General features: G+C 41.9%; 2 protein-coding genes and 1 long non-coding RNA gene across 6 annotated transcripts; 2 read left to right on the forward strand and 1 right to left on the reverse strand.

Moving 5' to 3' along the window:
* The first annotated feature begins 731 nt into the window (after positions 1–731).
* On the forward strand, positions 732–5,200 carry LOC135673242 (BEL1-like homeodomain protein 9). Its single transcript, XM_065182072.1, has 4 exons — positions 732–1,759; positions 3,296–3,669; positions 4,309–4,369; positions 4,512–5,200. The coding sequence occupies exons 1-4, from the start codon at positions 1,049–1,051 to the stop codon at positions 5,055–5,057; spliced, it is 1,692 nt and encodes a 563-aa protein (XP_065038144.1). The 5' UTR covers positions 732–1,048; the 3' UTR covers positions 5,058–5,200.
* A 2,218-nt stretch (positions 5,201–7,418) lies between these two features.
* Positions 7,419–12,935, reverse strand: LOC103984144 (LIM domain-containing protein HDR3). 3 transcript variants are annotated; one of them, XM_065182073.1, is made up of 12 exons: positions 12,773–12,935; positions 11,365–11,513; positions 11,084–11,165; positions 10,805–10,925; positions 10,595–10,715; positions 10,388–10,471; positions 9,456–9,575; positions 9,096–9,308; positions 8,953–9,015; positions 8,768–8,883; positions 8,033–8,091; positions 7,419–7,899 (listed from the first exon to the last, which is right to left on the reverse strand). In XM_065182073.1, exons 1-12 carry the CDS (start codon positions 12,816–12,818, stop codon positions 7,580–7,582), a joined length of 1,494 nt encoding a protein of 497 aa, XP_065038145.1. In that variant the 5' UTR covers positions 12,819–12,935; the 3' UTR covers positions 7,419–7,579. The 3 variants fall into 3 exon arrangements, with proteins under 3 accessions (XP_065038145.1, XP_065038146.1, XP_065038147.1); XM_065182074.1 differs by having other exon boundaries at positions 11,084–11,175; positions 12,773–12,911; XM_065182075.1 differs by lacking the exons at positions 8,953–9,015; positions 9,096–9,308.
* Positions 12,936–14,051: 1,116 nt separating this feature from the next.
* Positions 14,052–15,606, forward strand: LOC135674920 (uncharacterized). 2 transcript variants are annotated; one of them, XR_010513770.1, is made up of 3 exons: positions 14,052–14,191; positions 14,310–15,103; positions 15,176–15,606. It is a non-coding gene; the product is annotated as an uncharacterized LOC135674920 (long non-coding RNA). The 2 variants fall into 2 exon arrangements; XR_010513769.1 differs by having other exon boundaries at positions 15,179–15,606.
* Positions 15,607–19,365: the final 3,759 nt, after the last annotated feature.

The following is a 19,365-nucleotide window of genomic DNA, read 5'->3' on the forward strand; positions in this document are numbered from 1 at the left end:
CTCCGTAACATGCGCCTTTCCCTGCCCACCTACCCCGTTTCTCCATCAAGAACCAAACCTGGGGGGGTAATAACAGCGATTCCTCAGCGAATCCACTGCGACCCATCATTTCGTAACTCGACACGTCGTCCAGCGGATGAGCTTGATCGACGGATAACCTCCTGTTATGGACGACAGCAGCAGCTTGGCCACCATCATGAGTTCCGCCACAGCTACCTACAGTGGTGTGACATCCGCCTAACACCCTCCTCCTCCTCTCCCTCTACAACAGGTTGCGTGCGTATGTTACCCCGTTCCATCCACGCCGTTGCTGCAGGCCCACCTGACGACGCTAGTGCTCGCCGTAGAGGTCGGCCGGCTGGGCCCCGGGACAGCCGGTGGTGGATACAAAGTCTCGTTCTGGACGGGGTCCGCCGGATACAGCCCACCTGACCCCACCAACATCGCACCCCAACATTTCCAAGTACGTCGACACTCAGCTGCTGCAGCTATTCACCTTCCGAGCCGAGCAAGGACGAACCAACAGTGTTCCGAGAGGCCTGGCGAGGTCCCACGTGCGCCCACCACGGACCCTAATTAATTGACCTCTCTGTCTTTGTCTCTCTGTCTCTCTGTCTCTCTCTCTCCTGGACTCTCGGTGCAATCCAATCGCCGTGTTCAAAGAGGCGTATCTGTTTGTTGGTATTCCCTGTTGTCATATACGCTGCTACTGTTCTCTGATAGCAAATCGAAACGGGGGAGGGGGAAGAGTGAAGGGAGTCGGCATCATGATATATATAACGTGTAGTTGGACGGGGTAAACATGAACTCCAGTTCTCATCATATCACAGCCGTGTTCCCTCTTTCTCCTTTCGCTTTCACTGCTCCACTGTTCACTCTCTTTTCCTTCTTTATCGCTTGCTCTGTGGAAAGCAAGAGAAGCAGCGAAAAGTTGCGAGCATCTGCCCCCTCACTCTCTCCAGGGTTGGGCTACGAGAAGCGTAGTAGCGGCAGCAGTAGTAGTAGTAGACAGAGGAGTTGACGCGAGAAAGGAAAAAAAAAAAGAGAGATGGCTTCGTCGGCTGCGGATCGATTCGTGGGAGGCGGCGGAGGAGGTGGGGATGAACCGATGCTACTGCACCACCCCCAGATGTACGACCACGTCCCACAGCACAGCAGGAGGGAGAAGCTGCGGTTCCCGCTGGAAGGGTCGTCGCCGCCGTCGGCCTCCTTCCTGCTTCTCCACGATGCCGACGCTGCTCCCTCGCTCTATCCCGCCAATTCCCTGACGGCCTTCCTCCCCTCCTCTTCCTCCTCCTCGTCCTACTACTCTCACAACCCTACCCTTAACTACGGTGACGCCCAATTCGACGGCCACGGCGCGCTGCCGATCCCCGCGCAGCACCAGATCCCCATCCAAGGCTTCTCCCTCTCCCTCACCTCCTCCTCCTCCCCTCGCCCCCCGGCTTCGCGGCACCACCTCGCGAGCCGGCCGGCCCCCCTGGGGCCGTTCACAGGCTACGCCGCCGTCCTCAACCGCTCCAGGTTCCTGGAACCGGCGAGGAAGCTTCTCGAGGAGGTGTGCCGTGCGGGACACCAGGCCGCGGCGGGAAGCGGCGGCGGCAGCCGGGAGATGCTCCTAGACGCGGATCCGCCCAGGGAGTCGCTGATGGATCACGGCGTCGACGTGGTGGCCGGCCATGGAACGAAGGAGGACCGCGCGGTCGCCGGCACGGAGCAGCAGTGGAAGAAGACCAGGCTCATCTCCATGCTTGACGAGGTGAGCAGCTTGAATTATTTCTTCTGTGTACTTCTGCTTTGAGATGACTTCGTTAGGCTTCTTGTTGTGTTACGTCTTCCTTTTTGGATCCTCTTGCTTGTGCAAGTCTCCCAAGCAGTCTACTTTATTTGAAGGGTCTTGTGTTCCTTCATGTCAAAAGGTTTTCGATGCTACTGGTGAGATCTCGTTACTGTGTGAAGCCATGGATTTACTGCTCCTGAATCTGCTACTGCAGGGTTTGATTCAATGTATTTGAGATGATAGGGTTTAATCTTTCGTCACTTAGGAATAATTGAACATTTACTTCTACAGACTGATCCATTTAGATTGAATCAACTGCTTCTTTACTGCATATCCTCATCTTCCTCCTCGGACTTGTTGTCGGTGGAAGACAAGATGAAGTGGTTGCCTTGTTTAGGATCGACCCCGTTTAGCCTACGATCTGGCAGAATAGAGGCACTTGGTTTGATTTGCAAGTCATAGTAGAAGGTTCACAAGTATTGTTTGCTTATTTATTGTGCTTCACTTAATACTTGATGATGTGAGACTGTAGAGAAAGGATCAGACTGTGAGGAAAGCTAAGCCATTGTATCACTTGTGGTCAACTCCTGTGATAGTTGATGAGGGTTATCTGCACTAAGCTCATGGTTGCGCCTAGCTGATGCATCAAGTTCATCCCGACATGTCGCAAATTATGTTTTGTTGATACATCAGATCTGTGGATTCTTTGTTTTGTGGTAGCTGTTAATTGCAGAAGTCATAAACCCAGTGTTGTAAGCTGGAACGAATTCAAGAACTGTACACATTTATAAGGCCATCTCACTCAAAAAAATGTTTGTAGTTTAGCCTAATGGAAGTGAATTTTTTTTTATCGAAGCAATCGCAACGAAGTTGTTAAACTCGAGATAGTGTTCGGTAATTTGGATTGCAGTTTACTGCTAATGATGTTCAAGGATAAAGCTCTAATCTGGAAGAATGTGGCCTATTCTAAATGCTAAGATAATTGCTGTCTTTAAGTTTCTCAATAGAAGGAAGATGGAGATTACATCAATAATTGGTTGACTTTTCGGAAAACATGAGGCAAACTGCTGTATCTTCACATCTTTGTATTCTCTAGGATTATTTATACGAGTTAAAGTCGCTTTTATCGAGTTTTCGATGATATTTCATTTGACTTATTTGCGTAGTTAATGCGCCTTTGGTTATGTTACAAAGATTGATTTGTTTTAAGTATTAAGTTTTTTTTCTTTATGCTTTTCATCTTCTTTCTTACTGTTACATAAACCATCTCCACCTCGATGATCGTTATGAACATTATTCAAATTTGTAGCTTCTTTTCGAATCCATGTTGGGTATTAGGTGCATTTTAAGTAATAGAAATCACGGAGGAATTAGGAATAACCGTATAAATTGTTGTTTGATCTATGAAAAGCACCATGTAACATAATAACCAGCTTGAAACTTTGCAGCTTTTCGAGTATGTTATGTTTTCATCTTTTGATGTGAGTTGACTACATTCCAATGATAACCTTTTAGGTTTACAGAAGATACAAACAATGCTACCAGCAGGTTCAAGCTGTGATTGCTTCGTTCGAGTCGGTCGCTGGATTGAGTACTGCTTCTCCATATGCATCGATGGCTCTCAAGGCCATGTCCAAACACTTCAGGTGCCTTAAGAATATCATATCTGGCCAACTTCGGCAGACGAGCAATAAAGGTCACGGAGACGAAGGTGTCAGCAGAGAAGATATCTCAAGCTTTGGGCTCCTAAACAGTAGTAATTATCTACAAAAAACAACCAACAGCCCTGCTACCTTTGCACAACCACACGTTTGGCGGCCGCAGAGAGGGCTTCCTGAGCGCGCCGTATCTGTGCTTCGAGCATGGCTTTTTGAACATTTTTTGCATCCGTGAGTAGATCGAACATTATTTCCATTAAAGATGCAAAACTTTGTGGTGATGAATGCTTGTCTGCTTATCATGTTAAAGTTTATAGTGCCTGATGCAATTCCTTACAACCTTCTGTGTTTTAGAAATGATAAATTCTTTACGACTGAGCTCAGAGGACTTGTCATAGTTACGCATAAAGAGGTTCCATACAGAATCGGAAAAGGAGCGCATGTAGTTTTGCTAATTTTGATCGCTTTCTAGCTCTCATTAATAGAACTAAGATCCGGTATTTTGTTATGACATGCTTAACATGAATTTGCACTTTTTTTCTTTGGTATTTCTTTTCTCTTTTAATTACATGTTATGATGCCTTAAAATTTTATATTTTCCTACCAATTAAGTTGGTATTTTTTATAACAAAAAAAAACAAGATGTTGGCCTGCATAAAGACACTCGACACTTTTAATTTAGCTGGCTTTTGTCATCACCATGGCCGATCATGTTTTCATCCGAAAGATGAAAAGGTCAGCCACTAGTCAATGATATGCAATAATTTGATAGTATTTGCAATAATTTAACAGCGGTACAATCCTTGTTGCTTACAACTTTTTGGATTATTGAAGACATCTATATATGATCTTTTTCGTATCGTCTTCCAGGTACCCTACCGATGTCGACAAGCAGAATTTGGCTAAACAAACTGGTCTAACAAGAAATCAGGTAAAAGCATGGTGTAATTTGTATCTATACATGCTCAGTATTATGCGTAGCGAATTCTGAATCCTCCAAATTAAAGGAAATGCATTGAGTGAGTTAATCTCTCTTGCTCTCATCAACACTCCACTATTTTTGTTTTGAGCAGGTCTCTAATTGGTTTATCAATGCAAGAGTAAGACTCTGGAAGCCGATGGTCGAGGAAGTACATTCCCTAGAGCTGCGCCAGAAAAACAAAACATCGGCGAGCGGCAGCAGCAACTGTGCCACCACCGACGAACAACCTCAGCCGCCGCCCTCGTCGCGGACAAATCCCTTGAGTTCTCCACAATTCCAGATAGCGAGCATATGCCGCAATCAGAATTCGGTGACCGAAGGCATTCACGAGGAGCTGACCTCCATGCGCAACCACATCCAAGGAGGGCCTGTCAACTTTGTGTACGACATGTCGAACCACCAGCATGTTGCAGGTGGAGCCAGTGTGGTGGCCGCCGGAGGAAATGGAAATGGTGTCTCCCTCACGCTCGGCCTCCATCAAGACAGCGGGGTGTGCTTCTCTGAACCGCTTCCGCTCAACGTGGCCCGTCGATTCGGCCTAGAAGAGTGCAACGACACCTACTTGGTGAGTAGCTTCGGAGCGCAAGAGAGGCAATTCGGGAAGGACGTCATCGGCGGTCGTCTGCTTCACTCATGATTCGGTTGGGTGAAAGCTGTAGCAGTCCCAAGTTTGTAAGATGGAGCTATGACTGCTGTTGTATACCAACAACAGGCTGTGCCATTGGAGGCTTTTTGGCATTGTTATACCTTTCAATGCATGTGGTTCTTCGCTTTTTCTTATTCTCTATATGGAAGCACTTCCTTTTAGCATTGAACATGTTGTCGACGGTGCAGAAAAGGAGAGACTCGATCCAAGTCTTCTCATCGCTTTTTAGTCATCATCATGGCCATAGTATGCATTGCTATATTTGTCCCAGTCCAGTTCACTTTGGAGGAAATCGAGGCCATCTGAACTGAGATATCAGCCTTGGGATTCGATGACGACTTCCACTTCGTGAACGTCGTGACATGCAACAAATGATACGACGCAAACAGTGGCTGGTGTAGACAGCTCGGGAGGCAACTCTTGCATCCTTCGGGGGTTGAAGAGCTGTTGCCAGCCAAGAACATGGTTGAAAGACGGATCGCGATCGATGACCCGAGATGTCAAGGATCTGCAGACCAAGTACCGAGAATGTGTTCGACGAAATCTCTTACCGACGCACAGGTTGGAATTAGTTCGAGATATAATTGATATAGAATATTTGCCATATTAGAAATGGTATCAGATGGCTGATCATGTGCAAGAGATGGCTAACAGCGGCTTCTGCACGCTGCTTGGGGGTAACTCTTGCGTCCTTGGGGTTGAGAGCCGTCGCGGGTCCAAACCCTGCCTCGGATGGATCATAGGAGCAAAGAAGACGCTCTGCGAAAGGGAGAACCGGAAGGTTTTGGTGGGGAAGAACGAGTCCTCCCATGGCACACATCGTGATCTGAGCCGCCCTGTTGGGAGCTCTCGTGGAGTAGCGAGAATAGTGGTCTATAAATCAGGGGACTGTTCACCTGCGACGCTGGCGTTGGAAATGACAGGTACTGCTGATACGTCGGAATAATTGCTTTTCCTCGGAAATGACATTCACATTACAGCAGACTTCATGTGGGTTGAGGTGGTGCGTGCTGATGCGACTCCGACTGCTTTTTCCACACAACACTTGTCGCCTTCCCGCTGCCGATTTCTATCTCTTTCTTTCTCTTCGGCAAAAGCAGCTGCAGCGGCAGTGGGTGTTGGTGACGGAAGAAGACGAAGCAGCAGCGATAAGACCTGACTAAATTTTCAGGGGTGTGTGTATATATATATATATATATATATATATATATATATATATATATATATATGAAGGCACGTGTGGGTCCTACGCGTCGGATGTGTACGAGAGGAGCGCCGTACAAACCAACAGAACCATAGTGCGGTGGTGTGAGTCAAACTGTGGACGGGTCTATTCCAATCGACAATAACAAGTCGTGACGTCCCCACACTCTGTTACACTGCTTCTAATACGTGCATATATACGGATCTTAACTACAGAACTTATGTAATTATAATATTTATAGATCATATTTGGATAAGTGTATAAGTCCAAGAAGGAAATCCACTTATATATAGTTTACATTTGTCTCATAAACTCAAGTTAATTATTATTATCTAGGAGCAAATAGAAAATAATAATAATAATAATTTAGAAGCATATACATATATACATACAAGGTTTTGAAAGGACATTAATTAAACTATTAGCATATCCTATGATCAATTGAGAAAAATATAATGATACCTAAGATTAAAAAAAAAAAAAAAAAAAGAGAAACAAACTTCCCCAACAAAATGGCACGAGTGTGTATTGATTAGTGACCATGTTAAGAAGGCATGGCAAAAGGCAAGCATATTATTCCATGAGCCACATATATGATTAATTTTAATGGAGAACCAAGTGTGTTGCTTGATAACAGAGCAGAAGGAGACCTAATGACCCACAATGCTGATTTTAGTAAGACCATTACTATGCCAATGTCCAATTACAGGGAAATGGGAACTGTTTGCTAAACAGTTTATCCATTAGTAATGCATGCACACCACATGAAGAAGAATGGAGAAACATGTTGCCACAACTATAAATGTTTATGGTTACCAAGAGAGAGAGAGAGAGAGAGAGAGAGAGCTATCTATCAGCCAGCCAATAGAGCAGAAGACAGACATGGTTCAAGAAGCATCATCAGCCAACTCCCTCTCATAAATGGCAGACACATGTAGCTACTAAAAGCAAAGATAGAAGATGACTACCCGAGTTGTATCTTCAGCATCTCATTCTTGGTTGCATATACATGTGGCCGAATATATGCTTGTTTGAGTATTTCTCAGATTCCAGCCTTCTGCTTCACGATCATGCAGTGACAGAGCATCCCTTGATGGGTAATGGTTACCCATTTGCAAGTCTGCTTTAGAGCAAAACGACTGCACAACTTTGAGAAAAGATATTATTTGAAGCTTAGTCAGATACAGCTGCTAATTTTACTTTAGACACAAAGCAATACCACTCATCTGGCTCCCCAAGAAATTATGGGATAAGCGACTCACACTTTGCAATCTCTCTCTCTCTCTCATTACTACATAAGAAATGGTTTTCACATCGGGAAATTGCTTCTTAAGCGTATATGTTCCAGGGTTCGGCGAAGCCCATACTTGTTAACAGCTGCATTAGCAGCTCTGAAACCTTCACCATAGGCAGGTGATGTGTCTTGAGCAATTTGATGCATGAAGAACTCACCGAGTTTCTTATCGGTGGCAGACTTTCCTGCTTTCTTAGATGATGGAATTGAAGAGGATGATGACGACGAAGAGGATGGCATACTAGTTGACCCTGGCAAAACCTCAGATTCAAGCCACATATGGGCAAGAACCTGACAGATGCCTTCTTCCACATCAGGGCTTAAGTTCTGATAGCCTAATAAGGAAAAAAAATCCAAACAAAATAACTATCCCACTGAGACGAAACAAATGGAATATAAGAATTAAATGATTTCATAAGTTCAATTACATTATGGCAATATAATTATTTGCAATTTAGAAAAATATACCTCTGAGACGTAACCAACCATGCATTAATTCATGAGCAAGAATGGAACCAGTTAATAGCCTGCACGTAGAAGAACAAAGAAACATCAGGGCGTTTGACCTTTTTTGCTAAATTAAATGTGTTACTAACTTAGGACTTCTACAAGATGGAACAATGGTTATCTTCTATAGAAAAAAGAAGTTTATATTATGAGTTTATGACTCATAATAGATGAGCAAACAGCAGGGGTAAAGCTATGCTCAGGCCTTCATTGCAGGAGCTTTGTTCATTAGTAGACAGACAGAAAACTCCAATCTTTTCTATTTACCAAACATTGCAAGGTAAAAATGAACATGATTCCTGACCATGAACCTAATATTATGCTTTGTTGATTACTATACCAAGGAGTTAACAGATCCCTGTTGCTTATTACTACAGAAAATTATAATTATTAGAAACATTACTATTATGTTTTGTTGATTGAATATTAATGAAAGAATACAAGGTGTTGAAAACAACTTTATGATTTGTTGAATAACAATTCATCTTTGGCAAATATTATTTGTTTAATTAACAAAATACCGACTTAATTTCACTTTACTATCCTAATCATTTTGCACAAAATCCTACTCCGATTTACACGAGAAGCACAAGCTCGCTCCTCTGTTGCATAACACTCAAAATAGAAAATAGAAAAAATATATTTTAGTATCAAAAAAGACGGCTAACTTTAGCATCGTATGAGGATGTGACTAACCTGGGAAGGCCATACAATACGAGAATTGCAGTGACTTCGCATTGACGGGTCAACTTTTGTGGGAAAGTCCGCATGTCCAGAATTCTGTTTCCCCCAATTTTTGGCCTTCTAAGTATCTATAGATTGGAAACGACACAGCTTAGACGTCAGCACAAACTAAATCAAAATGGAAGGAGATCACTTACACTGCTAACAGTTTGTTCCTCAGAAAGACATAAGCCTCTGGTTTCAGGCATGTGGTGATGACCCTAGTAGGAAAACAGATTCAAAATCCAGAACTACCTCCAGGATAAGCATCTCGAAACTCAAAACAATCAAGAAAGCTTACATCTTTCTCCCCTTCCATGGCTTCATTAAGCGCCTGCCTTTCTACCAAAAGCATGGGAATTTGTTGATTTATTTTCATGTTCATTCCTTCATAATAATCTCTAATTGAGTGGTATAGAGACTGACAGTCAACAATATCCATGATAGCAGAATCAAGACATTCCAAGCACAAGCTACGGCCATCTCCTAGGCAGATATATCTTGTGCTTCTTGACTTCAATATGAAGTAAAAGAGGGAAACTAAGAAATTATCAAAGAAGGATGTTCTAGATAACATGAGCAATTATTTTTTTCTCAATAACCATTTCATACTTGAAACTAGACACCGAAGTTCCTCCAATAAAACAAACACCACACATACCTCCATTCTCTCACAACTACAGCATCGAGGTGTGCGATCATGTTCATGTGATGGACAATATTTTTGGCCCCAAAAGGGGTGAGCTCTATACTCAATTAAACCAGCCCTGTTTGTTGGGATCTGTTGGCAAAAGAAAATGAAGAAAAAAATTTTATTTACCAATATAACGGCATGTTTCAACTAGATAAACTTTTGTTAGAAAAGTTATGAAATCCATTATGAAAGAAAAAAAGAAAAAGAAAGAGTGTTTGAAATGCAAAGTAATGAGATATTAGGCTTTCAGCTAATGAAAAAAGTTTCAATAGTTCTACATGGAATATACTACACCACAGGACACTTGATCATTTTTATCTTTTTAAAGAACATATGTTGGAGATTTAGAGCATTCAATTTGGTGAATTTCTAATTGACAATATCAATGGTTGTTGTTACACAAACCAAATATTTACAAATTACAAAACTTACTATTTGGTGAATTGCAAAGATTTCTAATTCGTATGGGTTCATATCAAGAAATATATCAAAATATAATGCCAATACAAGAAGCAGAAAACCTTTTAGAATTTCAATTTTATGCTATGGTGCAGCTTAATGCTGAAAGGATTCTGAGCAAGGTAGCAAATCCAAGGACCGCAGTGGTAGTGAGATAACAATATACCATATTGACAAGGAATGAAATCCAGTCAAGTTGGGGCAAGCGGAAGTCCCTAAAAGATTTTCTGAATGATAATAGAGGCCAAACAGACTGATAATCAGACTCACTAATATATATACCACAAAGTACCAATACTTAAAAACAAGAAAACCAGGATAGCGTGAACTTCTATATAAAAAATAATTCTATATTGTTCTGATGACACAGTTTCTTGTAAACATTTACATGATAGTAGATGAAAAATGGTCAAAAAAAAAATCAAGGAATAAGTTCTTACAAATTCATGGCAGACATCACATTTGGGGTGAAGCAACTCCTTATAACATGACTTGTGGTATGGATCAATGCCTGACAAAGTAAACTAAAACAACCACCACATTTAAGAGCCACTTCACAGTAAAAGCTGCTCTGAAAAGACAGATGCTAATGTATTATGCATTAAAGAAGTGAAGCAACATATTTCTTTAAAAAGGAATTAACACACCTCATTCTCACAGATAATCTGACCACAAGCATGACAACGAAAACATTGTGGGTGCCAAAAGGTTCCCATGCAGCTTAAATAATGTCCATAACCTATTTCATGGTGACATCCTCCACAAATTCTGCAGGGTAGTAGAAGGCACAAGCATGATTATTTGGTGATCTGCTATAGCCTGAAAGCATATAAACTGAGAAGAATAACATATCAAACCTATATCCTCTGGGCAAAACCTGTACAGGGTAATATGGTTGAGAGGAGGACATGCTCAAACTTTCTTGGATAGCCCTAGCTAACTCGTCGTCATCATTTCCCCGGCCCTTGTAGCCAGCAGCTATCCAGGAGTTGATACACCACTCAGAAATAATTAGCAGTTTAACCAAACACTTCAGACATAAAAGGAAAACTAAGATAAAAAATTTATTTGAAACCAACTGTGAAAAAACAAATTTGGTGGAATCAAATTTTAGAAGCTCACATAATTAAACCTACCATTAGGTCTCTTGGCATCCTCATCAAGAGAAAGTGCAATTGCACGATCAAGATCTTCATTTTCAGCTTTAGATCGGTCATCCTGGTAACAGCTTGCATAAAAAAATTTCACACAATCATATGAAGGAAGATGAAATTGACATATTAAACATATCCCTAGTATAAATTTCAGGTAAATTTCGGAAAAACCAACTTATGTGTATCAATGTCTACTAAAGATAGAACCTTCCTGAGACATTTAACATGCAGTCTTGATTGTTGAATCAGAGAGGAATCTTTACCACTGGTTTAATTGGTCCATGAAACAAGTTTTCTTCCCCATTTACTTGTGGATGATGTCCATTTGACACTCCGGTACCTGTCCCTTTAAAAAACTTGCAGAGCCATCTCATAAAGCGAGACCTTCTCCCAGTATATGGAGCTATATTTCCTGGTCAGATAATGAGATTTGATAAAATACTATAAGATTGCTATCAAACATGAGGTTCAATGATAAATATATCGATCATGCCATTTTTATTTCTTAACAAAAGGAAGCGATGACAGAAATTGTATCATATTCAGATTGTATTCTGAACATGTGAAGCTTTGACCTAAATCAAAGATCAAATATCTCAAACATGGCATAAGAAGAAGAATTGTGCAGAGTATCAGATCCTCCATCAATATTTTTCTTAATAGTTAAAAAATGAAATCAGCTAGATTACAATTTTCAAGAATTCTAAATGCTGATTCTTCTGGTTAATTTACATGACAGCAAGATTGTCTCTGCTTGAGGAAATGCTCTCTGATAGACTTGAGCCTCCTGAAACGGAACATGTCATACAACTTTTTTATATTTCCAATGTATTTATTCTTATTTACCTGCTAAAAAGTGTCACTAGCAGACGGTCAGTTGTACTTATTTGTAGGCTAACACAGTATTATGAAATTTTAAAATACAGCAGAGTATGTTTCCACTCCAATGTAATTATTGATCTACTTGTAATAATAAGAGAAAATTATTTATATAAAACTGTCAGAACTGGTTTTTTACATGAGGCCGAGATAAGTGATACCATCACGCATCCTAATTCTGCCATTTCTCCTGATGAAAACTAGTCAAATCGAAAACCATCGTGCCGGGATTGGGCAGATGCATTGGGGTCAAAGGTCGAAATTCCCATCCTTGATGGTAAACTTTTGTTTTTTTGCTATGCAATATTGTCAACATGTTCTTCATATCCACGTCAAAAATGCTTGAGCCCTTTTTTGCCATTGATGGGTAAACTCTTTTATCTATTACATCTTCTTTCTCGAGCAACAAATAGATCAAATTAGAAGCAGATTCCGGAATGGACATCCGCACCTGAGCACACCAGCAAATTCTAGTGACAGCGACAACGAATTGATGCTCTTGCGAATTCTCGTAAGAGGAGTAACGAATTAATACTCATGCACCGATTCTCGAAAGGCACCGGGCATCACCTCAACAGTTTTTCCAACTAGATGAAAGATTCTCTTTAATCGGTATCGAAAGAAGACAACCGCAAGGATTTGTCATTTCAAAGACAAGACCTACTCTCTTTGATCGAAAAGCAGAACCAAAATGCGCTTTTTCGATCTCGTTTCTTAACAAAAACCAAGAAACCAGCCACTAAATCAAGAAACGAAAAATAAGGGGAAACAAACAGAGGATTGTGGGAGTACCGTGGACGCGAGGCCGGAAGAGGTAACCGGAGTTGGAAGAAGCCATTGGAGCGATGATCGCAGCAAGAGAGGCGAGGATGGAGAAGGGAGGAGGAGGAGGAGGGTGGAAGCCCAACGATAAGGCATCTCAAAATGCTTCCGCGGTTGTATATGTATATATATATATATATATATATATATATATATATATATGTGTAGGTACATGTGGATTATTATAAGGACGGTGGGAGGAATCGGAGCGGAGGGAGGGAAGGAACGGGAGATTCTTTTGGATGGGTTGGGAATACGTAGCTAGCGGAAACAAGAGGAGGCGCGGAAGCAGGGGAGAACGCGGAGAGAGAGAGAGAGATAGAGAGAGAGAGCACACGCACGCATTGCTCCCTTTCGCTTTAGGTGGGAATCGTTTTTAAAGGCGTAAAGTGTGGGTGGGTCGGCGCGTTCGAATCGGGCCATGTTACTTTTGCGGGGTCCACTTAACTGACGTTACTTTGGGTCGGACATGGAAACAATGAGCGCCACGTGGATTGGTCGAACAATCGTGATGACCTCAGCCTTGGCCCCACTTCTATTTTGACCCTCCTATTTGGACCGCCTGTGGTCAAACATGGCGTTACTTTTCCTGGTGGGTGGCTTGGCCGAGACACGGGAGCTGCGTCTGCCTGTGGAGCGCACTGGCACGTGGTGGAGCATTTATTACCTCTGCAAAAACCCTCGTAGACTTGAAGGGGCGTCGTTGAGGTGAGCGGCGACGATCGTCAGCGTGGTCGCGTTCATCGCCTCCTCTGTCTTGATAAGATCGCCAGGTGTTTGCGTCTTTTGGCGATGCGGCGTGTGACGTCTCCATCACGATGCCCTCATCGCCGCACCAACTCCTCGCTCGAAAGCGCCTCACCAGTTTTAAAATCCGAATAGTAGCGGAGGGTGGAACAGAGCAGAAAGCAGTGCAGAGATGTGGGGTGCAATCTTGTTGTTGTCAGCATGGTTCTCACTGTGGCGGTCGTCTTCTTCCCCACCACCACCACCACAACCTTCTCCGATCCGGAGCTCCGTTCTTTGCTACTAACGAAAGGTAAGTAGATGGCCCCAGCGACACCTCGTGAGCTGCAATGAAGGATACAAGATATCGCCGCTCAGTTCTCTACTCTACTTGGTTTCGGGATGCATCAGGTTATGAAGGAGAAGAGACAAGCAGGCACCGGAGGAAATGGCCGTGCTGCGACCGGTGCGGCCGGTGCACCAACTCCGTCGCGCCGCAGTGCCAGTGCCAGGACCTGGTGGGGTCGTGCCACCCGTCTTGCCGGAGCTGCGTGCGCTCCCCGCTCAGCGTGGAGCCGGCCATGTACCAGTGCATGGACCGAGTCCCCGACTACTGCCGGCGTCGGTGCAACCCCGAGCCACTCCTCGACCAGTAACCAAGGCGTTAGTTTGCTGCTCGTTTTGTTTCAGATTTCCGCAGTCATTTTACTTCCCACCTGTCATCTGGCTTTTCCCGGAAGGGAAGAAGGAACTACTTGTCTCTTATGTTGACACCTCGCAGAGTATTTGCCAAGGCAGCTTCCCCGTTGTCTCTTCAGTTGTTCTTTCTTCTTGGCAGAAGAAGATAGATGTCATCGCACAAAACATGAAGATTAGGCAACTCCCTCAGAAACCAGATCATATCACACCATTCATGAATCACAGAAATCACTGGATATCATCCAGTCTGATAGGGGTAATAATGGCGACATGATGGGTCACGACGTCAGCCTCTCCGGGGAGAGGACGTCACTCCTCCCGAGGAGGAGGACAATAAAGCTGACTCAACGTGCGCTAACGTCACCCGCTCTCAGATAACGACTTCATCGTTGTAGACAACGACTTCATCATTGTCTGACCCCGCCCGCTTGATCGAGGCAGAGGAGGACGACGATCGCTCGTCCATACCCTGCGGCAGTTCGGTTCTCGACACAACGTCATCGGTAATGTCAGACGCCATCAGAGGTATGATCTTGCTTCCTGCAGGCAGACATATCAGGTAATACTAATCTGCCCTATAAGTACCCCGAGTTCTAAACGAGGAGAATTAGATTTATTATCTTCCCTTTTTCTTATATTTTAACTACTTTAAATGATTGAATTAGAATAATAATTAACATTAAAATATGAACTAAGAAAAAAAAATCTAAGTCTTTCAACATATAATATAATATAATATAATATAATATTATGTTAAGAGCTTCGAGTAGGCTCGTCGACCGCTACTCCCACCTCGGTGGCCCGCCAACCGTTCGACAGAATGCAGGAGAGGACCATCTTCTCGTGGAACGCCCTCTCGAAGACCATCTTCTTGAGGTAAAGAGATTGTTCCAATCGATGCCCCGGGAACTATAATTGCATGTCAACTAACGTGGGGTGTTCTCCTAGAAGCAAGCCGAATCCACTGCAAATGTCGGGCTTGCTGAGGAGAGAGCATGCGTCCGTCCCCGTGAGCTTCAGTCAGTGAATGCAGGGACACCCAAGATGTGGGAATAGGTGACCGGAGCGAACAAGCCTTCGGAATCCAGGGGACTGCCGAAGGTGCCTGGCTGCCGCTGAATCTTGCTGGGGCACAGCGAGAAATTGGTCATGCTTAAAGAACTTTTAAGGCACCGGGAGGATGGTGTTGAATGTTCGTCAATGATGAACGGGACTTAAGAGGCAGTTGACTAATAACTGATAGCAGCTAAGATTTTCTTTTCTAAATTGGGAGTATATATCAAACATAAAAATATTTTCTTCATTTTATTCTTTCATGGTATTAAAGCCTCTCTTGTTTTAGCAAGATTTTCTTAGAACAATTACTTTGATCTCCTCGACGATAGCAAATCTCTACTATTACATGGCGTACTCCCATCTTCCCTGCGAGAAATGCACGTTGCTCGATGCATCCTTCTTCATGATAGCAACTAAGATTTTTCTAACTGTACGAGGAAATAGAAACCACATATCAAACACAAAAATATATTCTTCATATTTCATTCTTTTAATAACAAGATCAAGAGCATCCTGAGAAATCTTTTGATGGTAAGAATTGGAGCCGAACAAATAGATAAGGCATATTAATTGACTGCCGCAAAGCAAATAATTTGGTGACAGACAACACTAAGGAAGCTGAACAAGAGTTTCTTAGTTTGATGAGAGCAATTAAGGAGCCTTGTGGTATCACATAGAAAAGTGCAATGTATGGATGAATAATCAAGTATTTTCTTTTGAAGAGAGAAGTGATGTTCTGGAGACGAGTCTGCAGATTTAATTGATATGATGTCAGTCAAATCATAATGTCAATTATTTCCTTGTAAAGATTCAAAATTTTGGTATTGAGACTTTGCAGAATATTCTGCTTCCAGTCAAAGAAAGAAATGGAGTAAATGTTTATCAGTATGCACAAAAGCATGAAACATTCATATATCAAAATGAGCATGATTATCATATAATTACTGCATAAAATTAATATTCCTGCCATATCCAACCTTTGCATATCTTACATATAATTCAATGTATCAGAGTAAATATTTTCCATCCTACTTGTCATTATTGCTAGGAACCTCATAAATATTCATGCTCATCTCATCTACCCAAGCGTTCTACAATCCATCAGCAGACATGAAAACCATGAGTGCAGCTTTGGCCCTTCTCTTTCTTGCAATCCTTCTGCCACTTCACCACTGTAAGCAACTCTGACACTTGTGTTTGATGAGTTCTTATAATATATTGGTTTTTGCAATAGACATTTTGTATTTAGATATTCTGCTTTGATTTTTCATCCCATAAAAGTTAGGTTAATGATATATTTTGGCTAAAAGGAGTGTGAAGATATGTGACAGCTTTTTGAAGGTAAACAAACATATGGTGACAGTCAGTGGCTATAGTTTTTTTTCGGTGTCGACGATAAGATTGTGTATATTAGGGAGATATTGCCTCAGCGAGGGTTTCATTCACTATATTCTGACATATTTGTTGTTGTTTCTTTTAGGCCGCGACATAAACACAATGGATGAGAAGGTAACAAAGACGAGCCCTGAGAGCACTGAAGGTGGAATTGAAGTTGCACCACCTTGCTACACTAATAGCTGCTCATATGGAACTTGCACTTGTTGTTCATCAAGTGAAGAGTGCTATCCTGCCAGATCGGAGTGCTTGAAACATTGTCCCATTGGCAAATGAACCAATTTGATGTCCCAAAGGTTCATTTAAAGTAGATGAATAAGAGCTTTTGTCAGCTATTAAAAAGCTGATGAAGTGCATTTTTCAGATGTATTGCATGTTGTTACAGTTCTGCAAAGGTCAATGAAAGATGGAATTCAATTGGCTCCTCCATGACTCTTTTTCTTCATGACATCCTCCATAAATAACTCCATCATGGCATTCACAGCTACTGTGAATGCAGTCATGAATGCAATGCTGTGAGTGATAGTTCTAGTGAATTTAATATGAGAGATTGAGAGGTTTGTAGGATATAATTTGGAATCATTGATTGTCATTTCATATGGTTTGTAGGACTTTGCATTGACAAGCAGGACCTCACCAAGGACTGGAACTCCTCCAGTCCCTAACCTAAACACAGACTGGAGTTGGGACTCTCTCAACCTGAAACAGCAGGGACAAGCAGAAACCATCTTCTTCTCAACATTTATCTTTGCCTGCGAGGACAGTGGAGGACCAAAGCATGCTTTGTCTATCTGTACTGAGAACAGAAGAAAAGGCCCTTTCAACTAATGTCTCCCATCTATCAGGTTGAATTTGATATGAGATTTCAGTAAGCTCAATCATTGGCAGTAAGATTTTGGGATGCATAATAGTAGGATCTTCTTCAAACTAGTGCAGAATCTTAACTCAAACCTTCCACAAATTTCTTTATCAGGTGAGGCAACTTTCAACAAAATTAACTTGGTTTCATTGTCCGAATCGGTGTTCATCAGTCTGGAGTTTGGTTGAGGATCATAATGAAAGATTATTTGGGCATAATAGATGACAAGGACATCATGATTGGTCAATAATATTCACAAAACAATTCAGTTGAAAATGATTGCTATTGTCCCAGTCACAATGATGAACAAAGCCAATTCAATCAGTGGCTTCATGGAAGAATCAACCGAACAAAATATTCAGGTGACATGAAATTTTTGTACTAAATTGTTAGAGAAGTTAGCATTTTTTATGGAATTCAGCAAGAAATGGAACACTGGAAGACAAAGAAAACTTGATTGATGCATGTGAGTAAACAGGTCTCTCATGCTGCTGCAAATCTAGTTCTGAACTTTCTGAGATTAGGTCGGCTGCTCGTCGCTATCATTATACCCTGAGATGGTGTCTTTCAAGAGCTAACAAGATGTGGTCTTCACTAACAAAGCCAAAAACAATCAGACTCTTGACAATTAATCATCCACATTGCTTTCAAACTCAATAAATCGGATTGGGATATAAATCTAGCTACCACTACAAACATATGAATGTTCAAAGGAATCTTGAGATGCTTTGAGTAGATTTGCAGAACAAGTCACAGGGAGCCTCAAGAACTAATACTTCTGTTCATGATCTAAGAAACACAGTTCCTGAGTCCATTATTTAAAGCCTTCCCACATGATTGATACATGACACATTGTCTGAAGCTATATACTTGATTTTGTTTTATGAGATCATGGGCCACATTAAGACAAGTATATACAATACAAAAATCACTAGTTGCTGAGGATGATCCACCAGACATTGAGCAAACACAGTTGAAATCAGTTCTGAGGAGAAACTTACTGCATCAACACTTGTTGCATGCAGAGAGTGACATTTTTTATGACAGATACCTTCCCAAGCCCTCTTTCCCACATGATAAGATCTGTTTCACCATATGACTCAAATTAAACATTTCCAAAAATGAACATTTTTCATTGGAAAAGAAAACATTAAAAAAAAACCCCAAAAGACAGTACAACAGGTAAAATGGAAACAGAAAAGAAATGGAAGCTGCAAACATATTTGGTAATGTAACATATACATGTGATCTACCAAAGCATCAAATTCTTTGGACTGTTCTTGATACTAAAACTCAAATTTAATTATGCATCTTATATCATCATAGTTGTGTGGGCCTTTGCGCATCGATCCGTTGCATCATACAAATCGATACTGTCACCTAACATTCATGCTGAAGAATATCTGTGCATAGGAACATAAATTATCAGGTAAAAAGATAAGTATAAATACATACATGTCACTTTCTCTTTAGTAGCTTCTTTGTTGAAGTCGGTCGGTCGATCGAAGAATGAATTCATGTCGTAGTAGGAAAGGGATTCTGATACAAGTAGTGATCCTAACTTCACAGGTTATCAATTAACTCCCCAGACCCAGATTCAATACTGCTGTCTGAGTTGTTGGCAACCTTGTGAAGGCTTTCCACATGTCGAAGACCTGTCGTCGTGCAGGAAGAAGGAGATGAATTTGCCAAAGAATACCTGACATGGAATATAGAATGTCGAGTTGATTCAGTGGTGACAGATGAGATTAGGCTGATGATGAAGTGTGAGAAGGCCATTAAAAATGCTTGTTGTCAGGAGTAGCCCCCACTGTTTGGAAGCTGTCTC

Source organism: Musa acuminata, chromosome BXJ1-5 (genome assembly GCF_036884655.1).
Source record: "Musa acuminata AAA Group cultivar baxijiao chromosome BXJ1-5, Cavendish_Baxijiao_AAA, whole genome shotgun sequence".
In the NCBI taxonomy this organism is placed as follows: Eukaryota; Viridiplantae; Streptophyta; class Magnoliopsida; order Zingiberales; family Musaceae; genus Musa; species Musa acuminata.

Excerpts from the sequence above, each read along its gene's own strand:
- LOC135673242 (XM_065182072.1), top strand. The coding sequence starts at position 1,049 with ATGGCTTCGTCGGCTGCGGATCGATTCGTGGGAGGCGGCGGAGGAGGT. Across the intron at positions 1,760-3,295 it reads TCATCTCCATGCTTGACGAG|GTTTACAGAAGATACAAACA; the intron begins GTGAGCAGCTTG and ends ATAACCTTTTAG. Across the intron at positions 4,370-4,511 it reads CTGGTCTAACAAGAAATCAG|GTCTCTAATTGGTTTATCAA; the intron begins GTAAAAGCATGG and ends TGTTTTGAGCAG.
- LOC103984144 (XM_065182073.1), bottom strand. The coding sequence starts at position 12,818 with ATGGCTTCTTCCAACTCCGGTTACCTCTTCCGGCCTCGCGTCCACG. Across the intron at positions 10,472-10,594 it reads AGATTATCTGTGAGAATGAG|TTTACTTTGTCAGGCATTGA; the intron begins GTGTGTTAATTC and ends TGGTTGTTTTAG. Across the intron at positions 8,884-8,952 it reads AGGAACAAACTGTTAGCAGT|ATACTTAGAAGGCCAAAAAT; the intron begins GTAAGTGATCTC and ends TCCAATCTATAG.